The 24,887-nt window shown below is 37.0% G+C and overlaps 1 protein-coding gene across 2 annotated transcripts; it reads right to left on the reverse strand.

The window, feature by feature from the left end:
- Window positions 1-388: 388 nt before the first annotated feature.
- Window positions 389-16,547, reverse strand: LOC306853141 (janus kinase and microtubule-interacting protein 1-like). Of its 2 annotated transcripts, XM_079390339.1 has the most exons (12): window positions 16,154-16,547; window positions 12,778-13,272; window positions 11,495-11,674; window positions 11,224-11,337; window positions 10,077-10,223; window positions 9,678-9,827; window positions 8,204-8,263; window positions 6,580-6,708; window positions 4,213-4,338; window positions 3,722-3,805; window positions 864-926; window positions 389-770 (listed from the first exon to the last, which is right to left on the reverse strand). In XM_079390339.1, the coding sequence occupies exons 1-12, from the start codon at window positions 16,295-16,297 to the stop codon at window positions 591-593; spliced, it is 1,872 nt and encodes a 623-aa protein (XP_079246465.1). In that variant the 5' UTR covers window positions 16,298-16,547; the 3' UTR covers window positions 389-590. The 2 variants fall into 2 exon arrangements, 1 of the variants encoding a protein (XP_079246465.1); XR_013782716.1 differs by lacking the exons at window positions 8,204-8,263; window positions 9,678-9,827; window positions 10,077-10,223; ... (2 more) ...; window positions 12,778-13,272; window positions 16,154-16,547 and adding an exon at window positions 7,243-7,382 and having other exon boundaries at window positions 393-770.
- Window positions 16,548-24,887: the final 8,340 nt, after the last annotated feature.

The raw sequence follows: 24,887 nt of genomic DNA on the forward strand, positions 1-24,887 counted from the left end.
ACTTATAAACCACATGCTTTGAGTCATTTCTGTAATCAAACAGTATCCAACTTATGATATGCAGTAATTTAAACTAAGAAAGAGCTCTTTCTAATTGGCAGCTGCAGTTACCGTATACTGCAAACTGGATTCTGTAAATGAAATAACTTCTCACAAATATTTCACAATGATCACACAAAAATCACACAAAAAACTCAGAGAAGATGTATAAGATTGTACAAGCATACAAAAAGAGTACATAGGTATACATATGTGTTGGGATGAATAATGATCTGCTAACTGAAAAGTTGACATGACCAATAAATAATAGTGAATTTCTGTGTGTACACAAATAAAAACACATGCAGGAAGTGCAGTCAAAAAGAAAAAAAAGAATAGTGAGGAGTTTCATTCAAATAAATTTTATTCCACTAAAAGTTATAATTAACAAAACAACAGTGATATAAATATACAGTTCTTGAAACAATCAAACAAACAAAAAACATTTAAAATGTGTATGAAAATATCTATAACAACATGAAAACAAAACTCCAGGTTTGTTTTCCAACTGGCTTTGTGCCAGTTTTGTGTATGTAGGGGGTAAAATGGATTCATGTATGTATCTTGTGTAGACATGAGCCGGGTTTGGCCGTCCCTGTTTGCTGCTGTGGGAGCAAAACAGATTCTCTTACTTCCAGTTCTAGAATTCGGAATTCAAGCAGCTCATTCTGATCCAGGGTGTCTTGAACTTCCGCGCGTAATCGCATTTCACACTGCTCCAGCGATACTATCTACCCCACACACACACACACACACCAGAAGAATGTTAAGTGTTTATGTTTGAGTATATGTAGATTGTAGGAAACAGCGGACAAAGGCTGTACCTTTTCTCTGAGTTCCTGGTTCATCCTGAGAAGATTTTGCTTTTCCTCCACCCATTTTGAATCCTGCATAACATAAAGCCATACACAAACACACACACCACTACAAATTACACTACTAGTACTTATCTAACACTCCTATTATCACTAATCACACAGACAATCCACACTCTCATGTACTTGTGTCAACCCAAATAATCTCAGCTCAATTATCAAATAATCAGTTTTAAACATTGATCTCAGCATAAACAAAAACGTAGAGAAAAAATAAAATGAGAAGTTAAAGTTGGAGAAATGGCTGAGATTTATTAGACTGCATGCAGGTAAGTCCATTTCCATATTTTACAAGGAAAAAAACAAAGCAACCAATAAGAGACAAGCAGAGAACAGAAAGGAAATACATGCAAGAGCAGGCTGACCAATGACAAACATTCAATGTGAACCAACTGATCATTAAGCCAAAAATAGCTGTGTTCGGAATAGCATACTACCATACTACTCAACACAAAAGGGAAACAATGCATTTCCATTACAAGTGTTCCAATGTGAACTGGAACAAATGTAAACTTTAATTTTGTACTCTTTTTGGTCTCTTTTTTTTTGTGTATGTGTAAAAATTGGAGTAAAAATACAAAATTTTAATAAAATAATAGATGGTCAGCATTCACACCTAATTAAACATGCAATATGATGAGATCATGCATAAACATTGTTGCACGCTACTGTTCGAAACATTCAGCAAATGTTGAATAATTCACACTATTAAAGGGTCATGAAACACTAAACTACATTTTCTGAGATTTTAACTCTGAGAGTCGTTTGTGTTGCACATCATAGAAGAAAATGTTAGCATCCGTTCATGTTTTAATTATAGGAGAAATCTGGTTAAGCTTTTGGTGATATTTTCATCTTGATCATGTTTTTGCTTTGTAAAAGTTTCTGCATCACATAAATCCAAATCATTTTCATAACAATCACAGGATGTGTGTGTAGTCAATATATGAAACCATGCACAATATATTTGATGAATGTAACCATGTATAATATTTATACAAAACCATGTATGTTTATTTTGTGGTGAATTGCAGCATGTTTTTGGGGGGAAACGTGATGCATTTAACTTAAAACTGTCACCCATCCCCCCAGTGGGACACCTACATTTACTTCATTAAAACGCAAATAAATCCTAATCTAATCATGACAAACTAAATATCATTGGAAAGGTTTAAGACTCCTAAATAAATATTTACCACTGTTTTACACGTGACAAATTATGTAGGAAAAGTAATAGATTATTTTATGACTAGAATGGTCCTCAAAAACCAACATCATAACAGGAGTTCTGACCTTTGTCACAAAAAGTATTTCTTTGTTGCCTTTTTCCTTATCACGCTTTAGAAATCATCATAAATTATATATATATATATATATATATATATATATATATATATATATATATATATATATGTATATATCAATTGAAAGCTTGAAATCTCAATAAATCCTTTGAAAACCATTTTAAAATCAGACATGGAAATGCTACATCAAAATCATATTACAAAATGTTTTCATTCATGAATTATACAAATGTAAGTTTGGATAGTGCACTTTAACATCTATGTTCAAAAACGGGAGTGACTCCCCTCTTCTTCCTCTACTCTACAACTTACCACAACCAGTTTTTAACCATTTTTCAGAACTGTGGAGAGAACTACTGGGTGTTGAAATAACGTGCAACAGCTCCAGAAGTAAAAGAACTAATTTTCTCCCTACATGGGAAATTATTATTAATGACTTACAAACCTTAAAGACAGACCTGCTGTGAATTCTGTGGTTGTTAATCGAAAGTATATACACAGGCAAAATTATTTCAACATATTTTTAAAATAACCAAATTTAACAGCAGATTTTGTAGTGAGAAAAAAATTGACCCATTATGCTGTACAGAAAATTCCACCAATCAGAGAGTTGTGGAAAGCAAATCACACCAAAAATGCTCTGGAAGGAACCCCCACTCCCATGAAGCACACACATGATGTAATTACATCTCCAAACACTCTAAAATACTTTATATATTTGTATATATACTGTATATGCATCCATCTATAGATTTGATTATGTTGCTTCATTTAGTTTTTTCCTTCAGTAAATCAGTTAGTCTCGTATATTTGTCTTTTTGTACGATTTTAACATACGTCTGTAATGTAGTGATGCACCTCATAGCTGGTTGGCTTGGTTCATGGTTTATAATGCTTTAATGAAGACTTAAAAAAAAAACCCCTATGGGAAAATTAATGGAACAAATACCTCTGGGATCAACGCCACTGAAAAAGTGGGTGTGCACTAATGCACTTTATACGGGGGTTTCATGATCCTTTAAAAACAGTAAGCAGTCAGCCAGTATTCCATTCCGAGCAGATCACGTCAACGAAAGAGCAGCAATATATTGGTGTCCTAGTACACCCTCAATTTTTGGTCAGCAGACAGGATATACTGCAATTCTCAAATCTAGTGTTAAGGCAGGCTGTGAAAACAAGGTTATAGTATAAAAGGGAGATGGAAGGACACAAATAGCACAAATATGAAACGATTACACCATAATTAACTGTGCTGATTAATTTGATTTAAATATACATTGAAAAAGCAAAGTAAAAAGCACTGGTCAAGCAAAGGAAAAACTGTAAAGTATGACTGACAAAATCTGTACAGTATGACTGATCCTGTGGGGGAAGTCACATGATTTGGTGCCATATCCTCTCTTTGTAGCGCCAGCACACAAGCATGGCTGTCAGAAAGACAAGCAGCAAAGCCAATGTGACTGGAGTCAGGGGTGTCTTCTCCCCGCCCTCTTTCTTATTTACCTGCCCCTTCTCTGCCAAGCTCCGCTCCAGGTCGGCAATCCGTGCCTGACAGCCAATCAGCTCCATCTGCAGCTGCTCCCGTGTCTGACGGACAGAGCACAGAGCCAATCAAAGAGCCAGCCTAGGGCATATGTACGCATAAACAGTCTATATTGGCTTCTTTTGAATTTCAAAAGAATTTCAAATTACAAATGTTTGAAATTTTGGTAGCTTTTTTTTTTTTTTTTTGAGGCAGGAATTTTCGGCCATGCTTGCTACAATGCTGGCTGTGATCAACAGATGAGTGGTATTTCAGTGTGGGTAAAGGAGATTCTGAAAAGGTCTTGGAATTCAATTCATTTAAACTGTATTTAAACATTGGTGCGATTTGATTCAGATCTAAAAATTATCAAAAAACAAAAACAAATAGTGGCAAGAAAAGGATCCTTCAGAATGTCCAGTGTTGGTGGGGTTAAACATGCGTCTGTGGAGTTGGCATCATGGGCCCTCACCCTGCAGTGTCTCTCAGGGTCCAGAGGCCCCGTAGTCTCCTGCAGAAGTGCGTAAGCTCGCTGAAGAGCCTGGTACTCTCGCGTCAGCTGCCGAAATCGCAGCTCTGCCTCCTCTCGGGAAAAGCCCTGATGAATAACAAATGCAATTCCGTTTGTCACATTTGTTCATGAGAATTCTGGCCAAGTAATTCCCAGCTGTTCATGTAAAATATGACCTCATTTAACACAAGACATATGCTCACCCTCAAGTTGTTCTAAACCTGTAGGACTTTCTGTCTTCTGCTGAACACAAAAGAATATATTTTGAAGAAAGTCATACAGGTTTGGACCGACAAGAGGGTGAGAAAATTATTTAATTTATAGGTGAACCATTATAAGGAAAAAGCTAGTTAAATAGTTCCTGAAAATCAAAAACACAACTCAAGACAACCTCAGACAAGTTTGTCTGATTCACATTTCAGTTATTATTGTGCTATCTATATTTTGGAGATGATTTTGCTTGCCTGCAGTGGGAAAATCTTTTCGAAGACAAAATGTTCTTTTTTGGGTGAACTACCCCTTTAAGACCAAGCACTGAATCAGGTAGGAGCGGGTTGCATGATTGCTTAAACGCATCTGATTATACAGTAATTTCTTCTGCTTGTGTATCATAAGGCCCATTATATTTAATACAATTAAAGTGCATTCCTGTAAAAGTGTCTGTAATTATCATGAATCACATCGTTTCACAATACACATTGTCAAGTCAAGTCACCGTTATTTATGTAGCACTTTTTACAATGCAGATTGTGTCAAAGCAGCTTTACAGTATTAAACAGGGAAATAGTGTGCTGTTCTCCTCTGGCCAGACGAAACCAGCAGTTTAATTCTAGGCTGCAACAAAGTCAGATTGTGCAGAGGATTGTTTCATAATACACACTGTTTCAAAGCAGCATTACAGGAAATCATGATGTTATTGTTTATAATGTTTTAATACATTAATTATAGTCAAATTTAGCACATAAAATAGATTACATTTTCTATGTGTTTACAGATAAAACTGGATATAATACATATCCGACTTTATACAGCTGTGCGATAATACAGTTTACACTGTGCAACAATAAAATGTTTGTTGTAAACAAACAAAACTGTTTACAGTTAGTAACAGTTTCAGTCAGTAAACTAAAATCAAACTTAAAACAAATCAAATTTGTGCCTAATTCTTATGACATTTAGTGAAGAAAATCGTATTAAATGAACAGCATATTCGAGGGAGCTGAGAACACTACATGAACACATTGTTATGGGATCGTCTTCATGGTGCAGCTAATGACTCGCTTATAATCCCACTCCTCGTTAACTAGCTCTGGCGATCAGTAAACAACATGAAGATAGGGGGCCACTTATGAACAAGAGAACTGCTGAGACGCCTCATCATGGTCCCTTGAGCACAACACTTAACTGCATCTGACCAAATAACAAGTCTAATTCAAATGAATGCTTTGAATTAAACAAACACAATAGTTTGACACCATGTTTACACTCTGCCAAATTTATGAAATGAATATGCAGACTATGGTTTTAAACTGTCAGAAGATAATCGAAATGTTACGGTGGTGTTAATGATAGTCATGGAGTTGTTTTTGCTGTATTGCTATGTGGTTGCTCTGAATTACATTTTCATGGACAGTAAGTAGCTGTTCTGGGTTGTTGCTAGGTTGTTTCTTACTTAGAAAAATAATAATACATTTTTATTTATAAGCTATATTAGTTGATGTATTATCCATGTCAAATGTGCAGAGCAAGTTACACATACTAAAAAAATCACACTAAAAAAATGGATTTTGATAAGGGTTGAAAAAATAAATAAAATAAATATCTTCTCAGGAACTTTGATGGACAGCACAGGAAAATATGATTTAAGAGACGTAAACAGAATTAAGATTCGAACTGGTGCGTTTGGTTTGGATGTACACTGCCATTCAGAAGTTTAGGGCCGGTCATTTTTTATTTACTGTCATTTTTAAGGAATGTAATGTGTCATTGCTGAATAAAAGCATTGATTTCTTTCTTAAAAAAACTACTTTTTTCAGTAAAGACGTTTACAGTATAATGTTACAAAAGATTTCCATTTCAAATAAAATCAGTTTTGCCCTCACAAGAATATATTACATTATAAAATACAAAAATACAACACAGTTATTTTTAAATTGTAATAATATTTCACAATATTAATATTTGATCAAGTAAATGCAGCCTTCGTGAACATAAGAGAGGGGAAAAAAATCGTACTGACCCCAAACTTTTGAACGGTAGTGTAGCTGAGCTGCAAGAGTGTTTTGTGCAGGTATTAAGGTTTGTAAAATAATTAATTACATGACATACATCTTCAAGATCCTCTTCGGGGGTGGCAGGGGTGTGATCTGTGCGGTCGGTGTTATATGATGTCAGAGATGATGTTTCAGAGTCGACAGATTCTTCGTCAAATCCAAAATATGTCTCCACAACATGCCTCTGAAAAAGAAAGAAACCAGTGCTTAAATTTTATACACATATTTACATTAAACTAGTGTAATAAAATCACTTACTAATCTAACTAAAGTCCAATTTAACTTTCAGAGAATATCTGCAAGTAGCCTAAAAGGAACATCTGCACAGTACAGTTTGCTTCTCTTCTCTTTTGTTTACACAGATAAAAATCCACCCACAGGAATTATGATTGTAACGCATGACCAGAAGTTCACCTACCCAATAACAGCAGTGCCATGGAAAAATGAATGTGAGTGATTTAACAAAAATATAACCCTGACCGTTTCTGCTTTTAAACCTTTAGGAATGTCTAACATTAAGTGAATTACTGTAATTGTTTGTTTTTACAAAACGAGGGAGTTAACATTATTGTCATTACTACCCTCATATGCTGTGAACACAATGTGACTTGTTTCTAAATGCAAAATAATCATATAAAAAAATGCCAATTTTCATGGACCATACGGTATGTAACTGACACGTAGATGTCCTTTGAATACACTATGCAATCGCTCTTACCATCGTGTTTGTAGGTCATCTCCTGACAGCCAGAGAAATACAGACACACCAGAGCACACAGACACAGGAACATGGAAAGATACAGCACCAGCAGGACGTACTCTGGCATACTGGATGTGTATATGTGCTCCTCAATCCAGTGTCATGGTATGCGGTATATCCTTTTAACCTCTTTAACCAGCATCATCTTCCTCAGTGTTCACAGGAAATGAGAGTTACAAATGTGTGTTACGGTAATGTCTTGATGTTTCTCTCTTGCGTGAATTTATAGTCAAGTCCACTGACTCCACCTCCATAGCAACGGATCTTGAGAACGAACAACTAAACCCCACAGCGCCACAAACACACACAGGTTTACTTCATTAAAATGAGAACATGCAGTACCATATACGGTATAAAGCTAATCATAAAAAGCTTATATATTAATTATTTCATATAGTGACCCACACTTTTAGAATAAAATAAAACATTATTTCATTTATTTAGTAGTATTTTTTTTTTTCAGTTCAGGACATCCTCAAATGTTCCCAAAGGAGGTTTTGTCAGATTTAGCAAACAAAAAATCGATAATTTTGTATCCAAAGAACAGTGAAGTAAACCCAAACACACACAAACTCTGAAGAACAGTGAAATCGCAACTGCGTTAACAGACTTTTGCCTTGTGAAAATAGGGTTTTTAGTCGTTTGGATGACTGGTTTAACTGGTTTAAGTGATGTTTAGCTGGTGAAAGCATGAGAAAGAAGGTCCCGAGAGGCCAATTAATGTGCCAATGTAACCAGCACACACATGAAGAAACACACACACACACACACACACACACTCACTCTTCGGAGGAGACAGTTGCTTAGTGACAGTGTCCATATGCTTTAAAGAAACGAGAAAGTAACCAGAGCAAAACTTCCATCAAAGAGACTCCAAATATGGTTTAATATAATTCTATGAAAGAGAGGATCAGCTCACCCTGGGCAACTTGATGTTTTTTCGCCTGTTCTTTTTGTTGATTATCAGCCTGTCCCGTTCCTGAAAGCACATCCAGACATCACATTAAATAAGTTGTTAATAATACAATACAAAAACACAAAACTTAGATTCGTCATTCAGCAGAACATTTAAAGAGTGAGTTTCATTTATTTCTATGATGGCAAAGCAGAATTTTCAGCAGCCATTACTCTTGAGTGTCACATGATCCTTCAGAAATCATTCTAATATGCTGATTTGGTAAACATGTATTATTATCAGAGATGAAACAGTTGTACTGGTTGTACAGTTGTACTTGTCAATTTAATGCACTCTTGCTGAATAAAGGTATTTTTTTTTTTTTTTAATTGAATATCTTTAAAAAAATAATTAACAATAGTGTATGTAAACATTGTCACATGCATGTATTACTGGGAATACTGTAATATCAGCGTGCTTGTTTAACAGAAGTCATGAGGGAGGGGAAGAGAAAATGAGAGTGACGCAGTAATTCATTTCTAGGCTTTGCCTTAATGAAGTAAACAAACTAATTAACAGACACAGCACTGATTGCCAAACACAAATAATTACAGGGTGAGACCAATTAGAGAATAAGCACACACAGTACACACACACACACTGACACAAACACAGATACACACATACACAGACTATAAGCTAAAAACCAGGCAAGGACAGAAAATGTGTCTCTAGGAATAGATTTAAAGATAACATGAAATCAAAACGGACAATCTTTACTTAAATGAATTCCCTGGTTTTATTATGTGCTTATCATTGAAATGTTAATTTTCATAACCTGTAATCAAAATCTTAAAAACATAAAAGTATTATGGTTTTTCAGAAATTACCTTTCATATAGTGTGTAATATAGCAGTTTGTGGATGTAAAAGGTCTCAACGTTTCAAAACGCATGACATGATATTTCTTTCCCAAATGAAAGAACTGATTCTGAAGTGCCTGAAACGCAGAGATAAAGCCTCTCGTGTAGGTTTGTAACAAATCTGCATAATGATCTTCCTGCTATGTGTAGAAGACACTATTTTCTGCGCTGCAAAGGTGAAACCACTTTACATGTACTCCCAAAGGATGAGGATGTTGAGGAGTCAAAATGTATTATACAGTGACACAGCAGTATAACTCCAACCTCTCTTTGTGTTCCCGTCATTTTATTCACTTACTACTTTAGTCACTTAATCATTAAAGATGGCTCTGTACACACTTCCTTTTGACCATATCGTGCTTCTGGAACACAGCCTGTAAGTATGATTTATTATTTATGCATATATTTTCTACTTAGTGTTCAAAATGCATAGCTTTGTGTTGTATATAGTGTATAACAAGTGCCCCTGTAACCCTCTGCTAACTAGCTAACTCACTTTTGTCTTGAAATTCTCCTGCTCTGAAATTCTAATTGCAAATATCAACATGTGTGTGTATATGGGTGACAGAAACAAACCTGTGTGAGCTCATCAATAACACCACGCTGTTCGCTGATTTGCAAGCGCAGATACTCGACTTCCTGTTGCTCGTGGGCGTGACTCAGGTCTGTTAGAGAGGTGTGTCTCTTCAGCCCACCCGGCTGCAAGTTCTGCTGGGATTTCTCTTTCTGAGGAAACACAGCGACAGAGGTGTACTCTATAAACATTGTGTGTTAAAGTACAAATATAACAAATGTTAAATGTTCATTAAATGAATAAAAATGTTTATCAAAATGTAATAACTTTCTTAACACCTGAAAAAATTTTTTTTTCTGATGATGTAACAATAGCTGAGCCAATCAGATCCTGATTTAAAAAAAAACATGTCCTGTCTATCATTATTTCCCATAATTTTCCGTTTTCCCTTAACAGCACACCTGTTCAGCATTCTCTCTGCTGAGGGTCTTCAGTTTGTCCTCCATGCGCTGTAGAGTCTGCTGCAGCTCTTCATTCTTTTTATTCAGCCGTTTATTCCTCTCCATGAGAGGCTTTATCTCGGCATCTGTTTCTCGCACTCGTTTCAGCTGTATGACAGAGAGAGACTGAGCTACATACAGAATGAAAGACAGCTGTACTAAAGTCCGATTTGTATCATAATTTGGAAGCTATCATAAAGGACCCTAGTGTGTGAGAATTATCTTACAGATTTTTACAACACAAAATACAAATCTTTTGAGAACTAACCGTGTAATCAGTAATTGTTAGGATGAATTAACAGAGGAGAAAATGCAGGTTAAATAATACATATATATATATACATATATATATATATATATATATATATATATATATATAATACATTAAACAATGTTTGGTACTTGATATAAAATATGGGTCCTGAAGCAAAACCAGTTGAAAATCACAAAACATTGTTCCCAATAATCTTTCACTATTACAGGTTTAACATCATGTACTGCAAAATATTGTCAAATGTATGTTTTTAGAAGGAAAAACTATTATTTACCATTTAAAAAAACAAAGGTCCCTGCGTGACACACCACATATGATTATATTTTAAGTTTTGTTTCTTCATATTTATGTTAACAGTAATACAAAAAAGAGTGATTTGTGTTTTTTAGTTGATGATTATTGCATTATTTTAGTATAATGTGTTACCCTGATGGTGTTTTGTCTGTATCATGTGCATCAGCTATAAGTGAGTACTGGCCATGTTAATGAGCAGGACATTTGCTTTGGATTCATCATGTGGCTGTCTATTGTACCACCTGGTTATCAGTACGTTTTAAGGAACAAAGCATTTTGGTAGTTCAGGTAGCTTGGTATATTAACATTTTATTACTTAATGAAATACCGTGTTATAAATTGTCAAATATACAGGCACCAATATTCCATCCTATTCAAACTGAAATATTGTCATAGTATTTTTACACATATTTTTGGCAACCACAGCTGCCATTTTTTACTGTACATTTAACAGGATATTTTACAGTGTATGGCTCAGATAAGATCCTATTAGATAAATTCCCATATGATTTTTGTCCTTAGTTTGTTGAGAGTGTGTACCAGTTCGTTTCTCTCATCTGAAAGCAGGGTGTTTCTATCCTCTAATTTCCTGATGACTGCTTGCAGCTCAGCGATCTTCAGCTGAAACCTCCTGAAATCCCTCTCATCCACGTCCTATGAATGGATAAACATACTTTATTGTGTGATGGAGTGAAGTTCAGCATGCAGGGAAAAGCTTTCTGCCATGTTAGTCCAGCTCTAATGAGCGTTTATGTTCCTGATGATATAAAAGCTTTTTATCAGCCATTTCTGACTGCAGAACAGAACAAACCTGATTATTGACAGAGTCTGAGTTTTCCCCGAGAGACGGCGCCACCTCTCTCTTCGGACTCCCATAATGCCGCTCTGACTCCTCCTTCTGCAGCAGCAGACGCTGTGTCTGTCCCGCCTGCACTCCCAGCTCTTTTTCCAGTGACTGCACCACACGATCTCTGCTCTTCAACTCGTCCATCTGAAACAAATATATATCTGAGTACATACTTTTTGTGGTCCATTTCACAAAAGTTCCTTCCTTCAGGTCTAGCTGCTGAACTAATAGCAAAAATAGCATTGAAGTAATTCCTAGTTATGCACAGATATAGAAACTTTAAGTTTTTGGGCCAGTAAGATCTTTGTTTTTAGATTTAGATTTTTGACAGTAAATACATTTACAATGTTACACTACTTCTATTTAAAAATAAATGCTGTTATTTGGAACTTATTCATTGTAGAATCCTGAAAAAAGAGTTTCACAGTGTCCACAAAAATATGAAGCAGCATAACTGTTTTCAATATCGAGATCATCTGAAATGTTTCTTGAGCACCAAATCAACATATTAGAATGATTTCTTAAGGATCATGTAACACTGAAGATTATGTTATGAAGTTATGAAGCAGAAAGCTGAATAAATTACATTGTAAAATACATTCAAATAGAAAACAGATATTTTAAATTGTAATAATATTTCACAATAAACAAAAATGTTTAAAAAAAACTAACTGACCCCACCTTTTGAATGGTAGTGTACATAAACTTTGTTTAAAAATTGGTGTATATTAAATAATAAGCTTTTTGTGTGGCCAATAATTCTTTTTTGTTTTTTTCAAAACGGTATAAAAATTTATAATATAACTTAATGGCAAACAGATCTGTATTTTTTGTATTATTGAACACATCCAGTTTTCTTCATTATAAGGGCGCTAATATCAATTCGGTGCAAAAAAAATAAAATAAAAAGAAAATCCTGTCTATCTGTCCTCTGTCATAAGAAACACAATTTGTGACTGACTGATATAAGTAATGAGACTGAGACATTTTGAGGGGTTTTATACATTAATATCAACTTATCATTAATAAATATCAGCTGATATTTGAAAAATGATGCATGTCAACTGTCAAACTGAGACAATTATCTAAGTATGTAGAAACATTTGTAGGTTGATTCCTCCCAAAAGTGTAAACCATAGAAGCCACATTGAATCAATCAAGGGCCTGAGATGGAGCGGGACTATCAGCCGTTATTTTTACAATTTCATGTGGTGACGTTTTTAGATAACTCCATCCATCCTTCTTACCAGCCTACGGATTTCTCTCTCGCTCTCGCGTTTGATTCTCTGGATCTCCTCCTGATGAGCTTGATGGGCCACTCTGAGATCGGCAGCTTTGGCTCTGTCCGCCTGCACAGCATTGGAGAGCGCATCCTCTGCATGCCGCCGTGACGTCTTTGCCTCCTGCAGCTCCTGCGTGAGCCTGAGTTTCTCTGCCTCGTAGCTCCTGCGGGCCTCCTCTCGTGCCTCCTCCTTCAGGGCACTACGTAGCTCGCTGCTGGCTCCGTCCCGTAAAATACACACCAGCGCCTGAAGCCGGGCCAGTTCTGTCTCACGGAGCCGTGCCGCCCGGGCCAGCTCAGTCTCGTGTTGCCGAGATAGGCTCTCTCGTGTGGCCGCCACCTCTCGCTGCTTCTCCTCATGGAGCTTGACACGGAGTTCAGTGACAGCGACCGAGTGCTTGTGCTGCTCAGTCTCTCGTTGGGACCGTAGCTCTTGCAAACGTTCCCGTAATTTACCCATCTACAGATTGAGAGACGAGGTTATTTCACAGGACACCAACCAAGGTGAATATTGGCATTCACATCAAGGTTCTCATGATGTCACAAGTTCACCAAAGAGTTTCCATTGCTTCTTCAAGTCTGTGATTTTTACATTTTTTTATTGAGATTCCTGGGGTGAATCTGGGGTGAATTTCTAATTGGATGTCAGATACCAATCTTTGGCATTAATGGATTTAAACAATTATAGTTTTTAACATGTAAATGTCTCCAAAAAGGCAAAAATATTCTGTCCAAGTCATTTACACAGATACATACTCTCAATGAACAGACTTTATTTTAAGGGTGTTATTGTAACATAATAATATTAACTACATGTACTTGGTATAGGATTAGTTACTTGACATAATCGTATAATTTACTATTATTACTATGTTACGTACATGTAGTATGTGTAACTATGTCACTTTAAAATAATGTGTTAACCCTAAATATTTTAGAGGCTCAGACCTTCAGTTTATACAACTGCAGATTGAAAGAACCTGATAGACCTCTCAGCTCATCAGGAATGAGTAAGATATCTAGGTTTCATTTCAAACATGATGAAACAATTAGATATTATGCTGTCTGCAGCTGGAAAAAGCTTCCAGAAGTCAGATGTGCCCCAAATTCAAGTCCAGACTGAAAACGTTGTTTTTCCAAATGAATCCAATCCGATTTCAGATTCTAAAGGTTTTGTTTATATGAGCCCTAGACTGAAATCTGAGTCACATTTTCTTTTACATGTTTTGTTCAGAATACATGTAACGCACATCAGCACGTGAGCAGTGCCCAGCCATCACGCTGAAAACTGGAGAAAGCCTGTGAGTATAACTGTCATTTTGGCTTGATGACAGGCCTAAAAAAAGGCTTGACAAACATGTCGGAAGTGGGTTTTTTTTTTAGTAAATATCTTTTCCTTCTCTGACCAAAACTTAAAATGTAAATAACAAAATACTGAAGGCCTACATAAAACATATGTAAGCAGATGTTATACTTAAAGTGTAGTAAAAAAAATACGCATCATGGAATTGCGCATATGTGCAAGGTATTTTTGTAGACAGACTTACTTAATCATTCACATGTGTATTTCTTCCTATCAGTCATATTATTTTAGATCTAAATCACCCCTTTCAAGCTCTGTCAGATAGTCAAGTCAAGTATTTAATTTTATGTTCTCAAATTATTTTAAAATGAACTTACCATTGTGTGTGAAACGTGTTAAGGCAATTAACTTGCCTTGTGTAGAGTAGGGCATTATTAGAAAACGTATATTGACTATAAAAATGTCCATTATTCTCTCAGACCTCCATCCTCTAAATTTACTGACCGGATTTAGCTTTTTGGCACTTGCCACATATTCTCTTCACTTTGTTTCCACCATTAGCAAATGTCTTCATATTCCATCAATATTTTATAACCTTTAGTGATTTATATTGGTTTAGAGAGAGGGACAAAATGTAGTGACCAAGCAATGAGCTAGAAGGAATGAAATGTACCAAACTGGTTTTGCATTGTTTGATTTCATATAATTTACCAGGTCTAAAACCATGTTGGCATCATTTGATTATGTGAAATAATTCCCTGACTCTATAAACTGTCACATTTATCCTGGATTTCTAGCAGTGTTAAGCTGTCCCATTGTTTGACGCTTCCAGAGGGTGCGGCATGTTTTCTCTTCTACTCATTATGGCCATGAAGTAATCACTGGCAGCTCAGCTCAGACTAGTGATGGATTTTGGGATATATGATTCATGAGAGGATAAATCTTCTGAATCGGTGTAGATGTTTGTAGCCTGAACAGCAAGAATGCATGCAAATCTTATTTAAATGACTCTTATATGATTTACAGTCTGACTACAGTCTTACAACTTGGGTTTTAAGAAATGTGATTCAGTCTTTAATTTATTTTCCCTCATTGAGCAATGACATAATGTCAAATATAAATTCATCACTCAGTTTTCATATAGTGAACTATTTCAAATACACTAGTAAATAGTGAATGCGGAAATTTGTGAGCGATTATGGATGCTTCCATATGTGAAAAATATTAATAGCTCCAGATTATGCTTTCTGGATCACACTGAGATGTCATAAAAAACATTGGCAGAGCACAAATGTCCAGTTTTCCAGTCCTCTATTTTCACAAATCATGTCTCCTGGTATTGTACTGATACTTAAGCCATTACTACGGCAACTGATGTACTGGATACTAACAACTATGTCTGAAAAAAAGATCAGTTTTCATCACTTCCTCATTAAAAAAAGAAGTAAATTTACTTTTACTTATATGTACTTATTACAGAAATACTTTACATTCAGTTTGCACTTGCACATATTTTTGTAATGCTTTCGCACACATACTGTAATTGTATATTGCTAATTTTTACCCATTTTATTAGGACTTAAGTACATCTTTATATGTGATTTCATAATTCTACTGTCTTTGAAATATGGTTAAAGTGTCATTGCTAAATGCACTAACAAGCATTTATGGTAAACTACAATTATTGTCCTTTCTATTAAAATGTGTATGTCATGTATTTAAATATATTTCAATTTAAATATATTACACATTTGTAATGTTGAAGTTGCAATTTAGTACATTTAAATTATGTTAAGAAATGTATTTTTGAAAATCAACTTTTAATTTGGTATGATTACAAAGTGCACCTTTTAAAAGTGTACTTAAGTGTCATGACAGTGTCTCTTTAAGTACACTTAAATGGCCTTTTATGTTATTAATATTATATTATGTCCAATAAAATATTTTTTTAAATATGCTTGTAGGATTTGAAATACTACTAGCGCACAAAATCAGACTGCGTGTAATGTGAACAAAGGCATACAGTAGATAAGCGTACCTTGCCTCTTTCCTGTTGTAGTTCATTTTGCAAGTCACTCAATCGGCTTCTCAGCTCTTCATTGGCTGTCTGTAGAGTTTCTATTTCCTGTTTTCCTCTGCTCTTTTTGGGAGGTGGGGCCGAGGTGGGCGTAGTTGCAGCCATCCTCCCCAAATGATGATTTACCAGTCAAATCCACACTTCCACAATCAAATCTCACTCTAAACCTTTTGTAACACTGGAAATCGACCACACCGTCACCGGCATCTTCCTCTTCTCCTGCTGGAAACAGAAAGGGTCGGTCAACATTCAAAGTGCCTGCACACACAGTTGTTCCACTCAGTAAGAGTGAGGGTGTTGCCCTTACACATGCTCACAGACTACAGTCAACACAAACAATCTTACACTCTGATCTGAACACTCACATGTGCCATTTGTTCACTGGAATTTGGCTCCAATGTATTTTGCATGTTTGTGCCTCCATCTAGTGGTGTCTCATGGTATTACGTAACAGTAGATGCAACAATCACAATGTGGCCAAAAATTAGATTAGATTAGATTCAACTTTATTGTCATTTATGCAGAGTACAAGTACAGAGCTAATGAAAAGCAGTTAGCATCTAACCAGAAGTGCAAGAATATAGTGTTTTATATACATATAAGTGCAGAGTAAGTGAAGATATGATTTACAGAATGTACAGTGGAATTGCTATATACAGTATTGAGCAGAGTATATACAGAATATAAATAGGAATGCAATGTAGGGATTGTATGTACATTATGAACAGAGCAATGTAGATTATATAGATTACAGATCATATATACACATTATGAACAGCAGAAACGTGAGAACAGTGGTAATAAATAAATACAGCTGGATGAGTGTGCAAAGTATTGATAGAACAATGTATTCTATGCAAAATAGCAGTAGTGCAATATTTTATAGAAATAATTTACTGTGCTTGTACAGTAACAACTGTAGACAGTTTATAGTGTAATAACTTTAACAATGTGCAGTCTGTGCAAAATATGAGTAGTGCAAATGCATGTGTGTAAAGTACTGTGACCAGTGCAGTAATAAGCAGGTGCAGGTTAGATTGGTGGTGTGGCGTTCAGAAGTGTCACAGCCTCGGGGAAGAAGCTCTTCCTGAGCCTACTAGTGCGAGAGCGTAGGCACCTGTAACGCCTGCCGGATGGAAGGAGGGTGAAAAGTCCATGGTTAGGGTGAGAGGCATCCTTGATGATGTTTCTTGCCCTTCCCAGACAGCGCTTATGATAAATGTTCTCAATGGAAGTTAACTGGGTGCCGGTGATCCGTTGAGCAGTTTTCACCACCCGCTGGAGTGCTTTGCGGTCAGATGCGGAGCAATTGCTGTACCATACTGAGATGCAGTTCGTGAGTATGCTCTCAATGGTACAGCGGTAGAATTCCACAAGGATCCTGGGATTCAGGTGAACTTTCTTAAGGCTCCTTAAGAAGTAAAGGCGCTGCTGTGCCTTTTTGACCAGAGTGGAGGTGTTATGGGACCAGGTGAGGTCATCAGAGATGTGGATGCCAAGGAACTTGAAACTCGACACACGCTCCACTTCAGCTCCGTTGATGTAGATGGGTGTGTGTGCATGACTCCTAGTCCGCCTGAAGTCCACAATGATCTCCTTTGTCTTCTGGGTGTTTAGTTGTAGATTATTGGTGGCACACCACACAGCCAGGTGCTGCACCTCATCCCTGTAGGCTGATTCATCGTCATCCTTGATCAGACCTACCACCGTGGTGTCATCTGCAAATTTGATTATGGTGTTGGAGCCATAAACAGGAACACAGTCATGGGTGAAGAGGGAGTACAGGAGAGGGCTCAGTACGCAGCCCTGTGGCACGCCGGTGTTCAGGGTGATGATGGAGGAGGAGAGGTTATCTAACTTGACGGACTGAGGTCTGTTAGTTAGAAAATCTAGAATCCAATTGCAGATGGGTGTGCTGATTCCAAGCTGGCTGAGCTTGGAGATCAGCTTGGAGGGGATTACTGTATTAAATGCAGAACTGAAGTCTATGAACAGCATTCTCACATGTGTGTTTTGACTGTCCAGGTGGGTGAAGGCAGAGTAAAATGCTGTTGAGATGGCGTCCTCTGTTGACCTATTGTGGCGATAGGCAAATTGGAATGGGTCTAGTGTAGCAGGGAGACAGGATTTTATAGTGGTCAACCTACCACTGTGTATTGTTGTTGTTGTTTGTGTGTGTGTGTGTGTGTTTGGCTGTCAAAATTACCTTTTATGTTTTTAATATTATATTATCTCCAATTACATTTTTTTTTTAAATATAGTTTTAGGATGGCTGCAGTTTTTTTTGTTTGTTTTTTTCTGCTTGCCCAGTTAGGCCCATAGTTCAGACTGCCATGCTAGTGTTTTAACTGGCCCCAACTTTCAAAAGGAACTAATATGTACCATTTATGTAATAATAAGGTACTCATGGCCCTTTAGCCCCCCCCCCAAAATGTACCACCCCTGCTACAGCTTTTTTATTATTTTTTTTTGAGTGACATATATATAGCTCATATACCAGATACACTTGCAATCAAAATTATTACAAAATTATATACTGTAATAATATTCAAATGTAAGTTTTTCTGAAGATCCAGTTTTTTTGCACCTGTAACAGTTTTAAGGCATATAAAAGGTGATAATGGCAATATATAATGTAATATTTTTGAGTTACATTATTTTTTTGTAATACAGCAATGCCATAATTACTCAACCCCTATTCATCATTGCAAGTTTTGAAGTCACTTGTTTGTATGGTAGGGCACAAAATTGTTAAAACAAGTCATTTCGCTACATGTGGGGACATACAGTGGAACGAAATGTCATGCCTCGCAGGACCACGGTGCTACATAAATACAGACATACAACAATGAAGTAAAAAAACAATTTAAATCTATAAACCTATAAAAAAACACTATAAACCTATACACCTATACACTATAAACCTATACACAACTAACCTACTGACAGATTTTAACTATACGTATACGATTTATAAATATTTACCCTATACAAACTAAAAAAAATAAAAGATAAAAAATACAAACTATACGAATGCTTCACAAATACTGTACATGTGCAAAGAGAAACATTTTGAGTCGAGCAGCTGGTTGGGGAACAGTGCAGGATGATTTGTAGTGCATGAGCATGTAAACATACATATATTGCTGAGTCTTTTGTGGGATTGTGTACACGCAGCAGTGTGTGTAAAGTGTCTAGTGCACATAGAGGAGAGTGTGTTACTACAGGTGGTTTGTACAGGCCCACTCACCTGTGTGTAGCACACTTCGAATTGCACAAAAAAGTTCCATACAGTTTTTTTCTTTGGTGAGGTAAGGTTTGGGGTGGGGGGTGGTCCATATTTCAGGAGTTTCCTTTGTCTTCCCCACATTGAGGGACAGATTGTTAGTGCCACACCATTCAGCCAGCTGTGCCACTTCCTCTCTGTAGTGTGTTTCATCGTTGTTGCTGATGAGACCTACCACTGTTGTGTCATCAGCAAAGCTGTTGAGCAGTCTGGCGGAGCGGGCTCTGATGCTCCGGTACCGTCTTCCTGATGGTAGGAGCTGGAAGAGACTGTGGGAGGGATGGGTGGAGTCCTTCAGGATGCTGTTGGTTTTACTGGAGCATCGTGTAAGGAAAATATCCAGGATGGAGGGGAGAGGGGCACCGATGATCTTTGCAGCTGTGTTTACTGTCCGCTGGAGGGTCTTGCGGTCAGCAGCACTGCAGTTCTCGTACCAGACAGTGATGCAGCTGGTCAGCACACTCTCAATGGTGCCCCTGTAGAATGTGGAGAGGATGGGTGGAGGGAGACTTGCTCTTTTCAGCTGGCGGAGAAAGTGTAGGCGCTGTTGTGCCTTTTTGGAGAGTGACATGGTGTTGGTGGTCCAGGTGAGATCCTCTGTGATGTGCACCTCCAGGAATTTAGTGCTGCTGACTCTCTCCACAGTCGATGGTCAGTGGGGGGGTGGTCAACGGAGTTTCTCCTGAAGTCTATCACAAACTCCTTTGTCTTCCCCACATTGAGGGACAGATTGTTAGTGCCACACCATTCAGCCAGCTGTGCCACTTCCTCTCTGTAGTGCGTTTCATCGTTGTTACTGATGAGACCTACCACTGTTGTGTCATCAGCAAACTTGATGATGTGGTTGGAGCTGAACTTGGCAGTGCAGTCGTGGGTCAGCAGCGTGAAGAGCAGCGGGCTGAGCACATAGCCTTGCGGGGCACCTGTGCTCAGTGTGGTAGTGCTCGAGGTGTTGTGGCCGACACGGACTGACTGAGGTCTTCCGGTTAGAGAGTCCAGGATCCAATTACACAGGGAATTGTTAAGGCCCAGCAGGTTTAGTTTATTTATGAGATTTTGTGGGATTATTGTGTTGAATGCCGAGCTGAAGTCAATGAACAGCATTCTAACATAGGAGTCTTTATTTTCTAGGTGGGTAAGAGCCAGGTGGAGGGTGGAGGAAATTGCATCGTCCGTAGAGCGGTTTGGACGGTATGCAAACTGGAGCGGGTCGAGTGTGTTGGGGAGGCTGGTTTTGATGTTATGCATGAGTTGCTGAAATCGCGTTTGGTCTCGTACTGTATCGTGTATCTTGTCAGTGTGTGCACTTGCTTGGCCATTTGTAGTTGATAAACAGGAAAGTGGGTTCAAGCGCCAGCAGAAGGCAGTGTAATGAAGTGGTCTTTAAGAGAAGCAGTCTATCAGCGGAAGTTTAAAATCAGCTCGTAAGTGTATTTACTTGTCTCAGTGTTTAGCGCATTTGCCGTTGCTAGGAAACGCTTATTTTGTTTACTAGGATGAGAGTTGCTGAAATCGCGTTTGGTCTCGTACTGTATCGTGTATCTTGTCAGTGTGTGCACTTGCTTGGCCATTTGTAGTTGATAAACAGGAAAGTGGGTCCAGCTGAATTGAAATGATCATTTGTTGGTTTGGTATAATAAAGGTTATTATACCGCGGCAGCGGTCGCGGCAGTCGTCGTGTGAAGCCCTCTTAGTGTGAAGACCAAAGAGTGTAAAGACCATCGACTCTACCGTGCGACTCCACCGGGCAGGGACACCGGCAAGGGATAGTAGTAGCTTTTTATTTAATTTTTTCATTGATATGTTTATTATTGAAATGTTGTTGTTATATGCATGTGTTAATTTTATTTAATTTCTTTATTTTCTTAAATATGTGGGTAGATAGTATTTATAGAGTTGTAACTTTTTAGTTTTAGTTACTTTTTCTTATTTGTAAGTCGCTTTGGACAAAAGCGTCTGCTAAATGACAAAAGTAAAAAAGTAAAGAGTGTAAAGACCATCGACTCTACCGTGCGACTCCACCGGGCAGGGACACCGGCAAGGGATAGTAGTAGCTTTTTATTTAATTTTTTCATTGATATGTTTATTATTGAAATGTTGTTGTTATATGCATGTGTTAATTTTATTTAATTTCTTTATTTTCTTAAATATGTGGGTAGATAGTATTTATAGAGTTGTAACTTTTTAGTTTTAGTTACTTTTTCTTATTTGTAAGTCGCTTTGGACAAAAGCGTCTGCTAAATGACAAAAGTAAAAGTAAGTAAAAGCATGACTAGCCTCTCAAAGCACTTCATCATGATTGGAGTCAGTGCTATGGGACGGTATTCATTGAGACAGGACACAGGTGATTTCTTTGGTACCGGTATGATTGTTGTGGATTTGAAACACGTGGGGACGACTGCCTTACTCAGCGAGGTGTTGAAGATATCTGTTAGGACATCTGTCAGCTGTGCAGCACAGTCTCTCAGAACACGGCCAGGTATGTTGTCAGGACCCGCAGCCTTGCATGGGTTAATCCTAGATAGGGTCTTCCTTACGTCGGCTGGAGACAGACAGAGTGCCCGGTCGTTGGCCGTTGCATTTCAAACCGTGAATAAAAGTGGTTGAGTGCATCGGGGAGGGATGTGTCATCATCACAGGCCTGTGGCGGGGGCTTGTAGTCAGTGATGGTCTGAATGGCTTGCCACAGGTTCATTTATTTAGCCCATGAATGAGCTGAAGCTGAGTGGCAAATATGACCAAGTCAAAAGAGCTCTTAAAAAAGCTGTAGAGAATAAATGGTAGCACTTTATTTTACAAGACGTGTACTTCCCTGGTACATACATGGTAAATATCTTGTACTTACAGGCAAAAGAGAGGTAACAAAAGGTACTTACCTGAAGTGTGTGTACATGGTAACAAATAAGAAACACGGCTGTACTTAACAGTCGTACATGGATGGCAATTAGTTTGTACATACAGACAAGTGTGGGTAAGAACAGTCACTCAGGCAGTGCCTGTACATGGTAACTAATTAGATACTTTATTGTACTTACTAATGAATATACATGGTAAATATGTAGTACTTATGGACAAGTGGGTACAAACAGGCACGTCCTTACAGTATCCGTATATGGTAACTAATAAGACACATTACTATAATTACTAATGGTATATACATTGTAAATATGTAGCAACTACAGAAAAAATGTGGTATTATGTGGTAACAAACAAGACATACTGTACTTGGTGTATACGGTTGATAAGTCCTAACCTTACCTAATAAAAAGAGGACTATATTTCAATTGATTGTGTAGGACTGTTAATGATAAATTGCTCTCCACAACAGTGCTTACAAAGATTGAAGAACTGGTCATTCCTGTGTAATGTTCATGTAAAATGGTGCACTTTATTTTACAGTCCTATTTCCATATACTTACTATGTATGCATTGGTGTATGTACATTTTAGTTAATGTACAGAATACGTTATGTGGTACTCATGTTGGGGGGTATAAACATGGACCAAGGTACTTATTGAGTAATTGATGGTAGGTGCTACACATTTACCATGTACATATCATTAGTATGTACAGTAATGTGTCTTATTAGTTACCATATACGGATACTGTAAGGACGTGCCTGTTTGTATCTGTAAGTACTACATATTTACCATGTACATACATTAGTAAGTACAGTAAAGTATCTAATTACCATGTACGGGCACTACCTGTAAGTGACCATTATTACCCACACTTGTCTTTATGTACAAACTAATTACCATGCATGTACGACTGTTAAGTACAGCCGTGTTTCTTATGTACATGTACTTCAGGTAAGTACCTATTGTTACCACTCATTTGCCTGCAAGTACAAGATATTTACCATGTATGTACCAGGGAAGTACACGTACTGTAAAGTAAAGTGCTACCAACTGTAAAAACCCTCAATTTACTTCCAAAGACTTGCAAGATGACCTGACGAAAGGAGGAAGCAACATTTCAATGTAGAGTATAAGAAGAACACTAAAAGAGCTTGGCCTTCATGTCAGGACAACTCAGCAAATGCAACTTTTGACCAAGAAGAACATGCTAAAACATGCTGGCTTGAATATGCTAAAATTAATTTGGATAGACCTCTGGAGTTCTGGAAGAATGTTTTATGGAGTGATGTGACCCAACTGAATCTTTTTGAACCCATGGATCAGCGGTATGCCTGCAAGAAACGCAAAGCTTATGAGCAGAAGTACAGTATTTCCATAGTCAAACATGAAGTTGGACCATTCTGGTTATGGGGTGTTTTGCTGTTGCGAGAAGTGGAAATCATGACTGTATGAAGGAAATCATGGATTCTTTGAAGTGTCAGGCCATTTTGGCAAAGATTGTGATGTCTTCTGTGAAGAGACTAAGCTTGATGATCAGTGGACTTCTATCCCAAAGTATACATTCAAATCTTGGTTCAGTGTTTGTTCATAGAATGTTCTTATATGACTTTTTCAGTCTTTACATTTAAATCTTATTTAAAATACTTGGTGCAATTTAAAGAAAGCAGTGGCACTGAAAAAAATAAAGATTATCAGTGATCTGGAAGCTTTTCAATGAGCCAAGATTGCAGTTGAGCGGTGACAGAAGTTTCTGAGCACTTACAGACAGCGTTTATTAAAGGTTATAAAGAATAAAAGATTCTGTACAAAATTTGGGGGTTGAATAATTATGTACAATTTGATTTATTTTTTTTCATTTTTCATCAACTTTACATTCTCAAATGTTCTCAAATCAAATGTATTAATAAACATCCTGATGCCTTTGTTTAACTGTTTTCATAGAATTTTGTTCTCGGCAGAAACATGATTGCTCAGAAACATCATCAATGTGATTGCAGCTATGTAATTCAGTTTGTTTTATTATATTTTTTAATAATATTTAAACAATATTAAATTGTAACTTTATGGCCACTATAAATTCATGAACACACTGAGCTACTTTAAATAAGTTCACCTTTGTTACATATTTTAAAAAGCAATTAAACAGTAAATTTAGCTAATTCTAGCACTGCATCAAAAAAAAAAAAAAGGATGCTAAAGACAGAGCATCAGGTTAGGAGAGCTTTTTAAACTCTTTTATAAGCGACTAAAAGAATAGCTATACAACTTAATTAACCTTAAATAAAGATGTTTACCTTGACCTATCTGTCACATGAAAAAATTACTTCAAGAGTACAGACACACACAAAAGCTTTACTGCTCTCTAATACAGATATTGAAACTCCAATATCTCTCTTATCTGGAGAATGAACAACAGCACAGCAAAGAAAAAAAAACTTGACTTGGTGACTTGTTATATGGTCTACAACACACTGAGTAAATGAGTGTTTAACAAACTAGTTTGAACTGTTAATGACATTTCACAATTACGTCATCTGTTCCAAAACAT

Source organism: Barbus barbus (assembly GCF_936440315.1).
Source record: "Barbus barbus genome assembly, chromosome: 33".
NCBI lineage: Eukaryota > Metazoa > Chordata > Actinopteri > Cypriniformes > Cyprinidae > Barbus > Barbus barbus.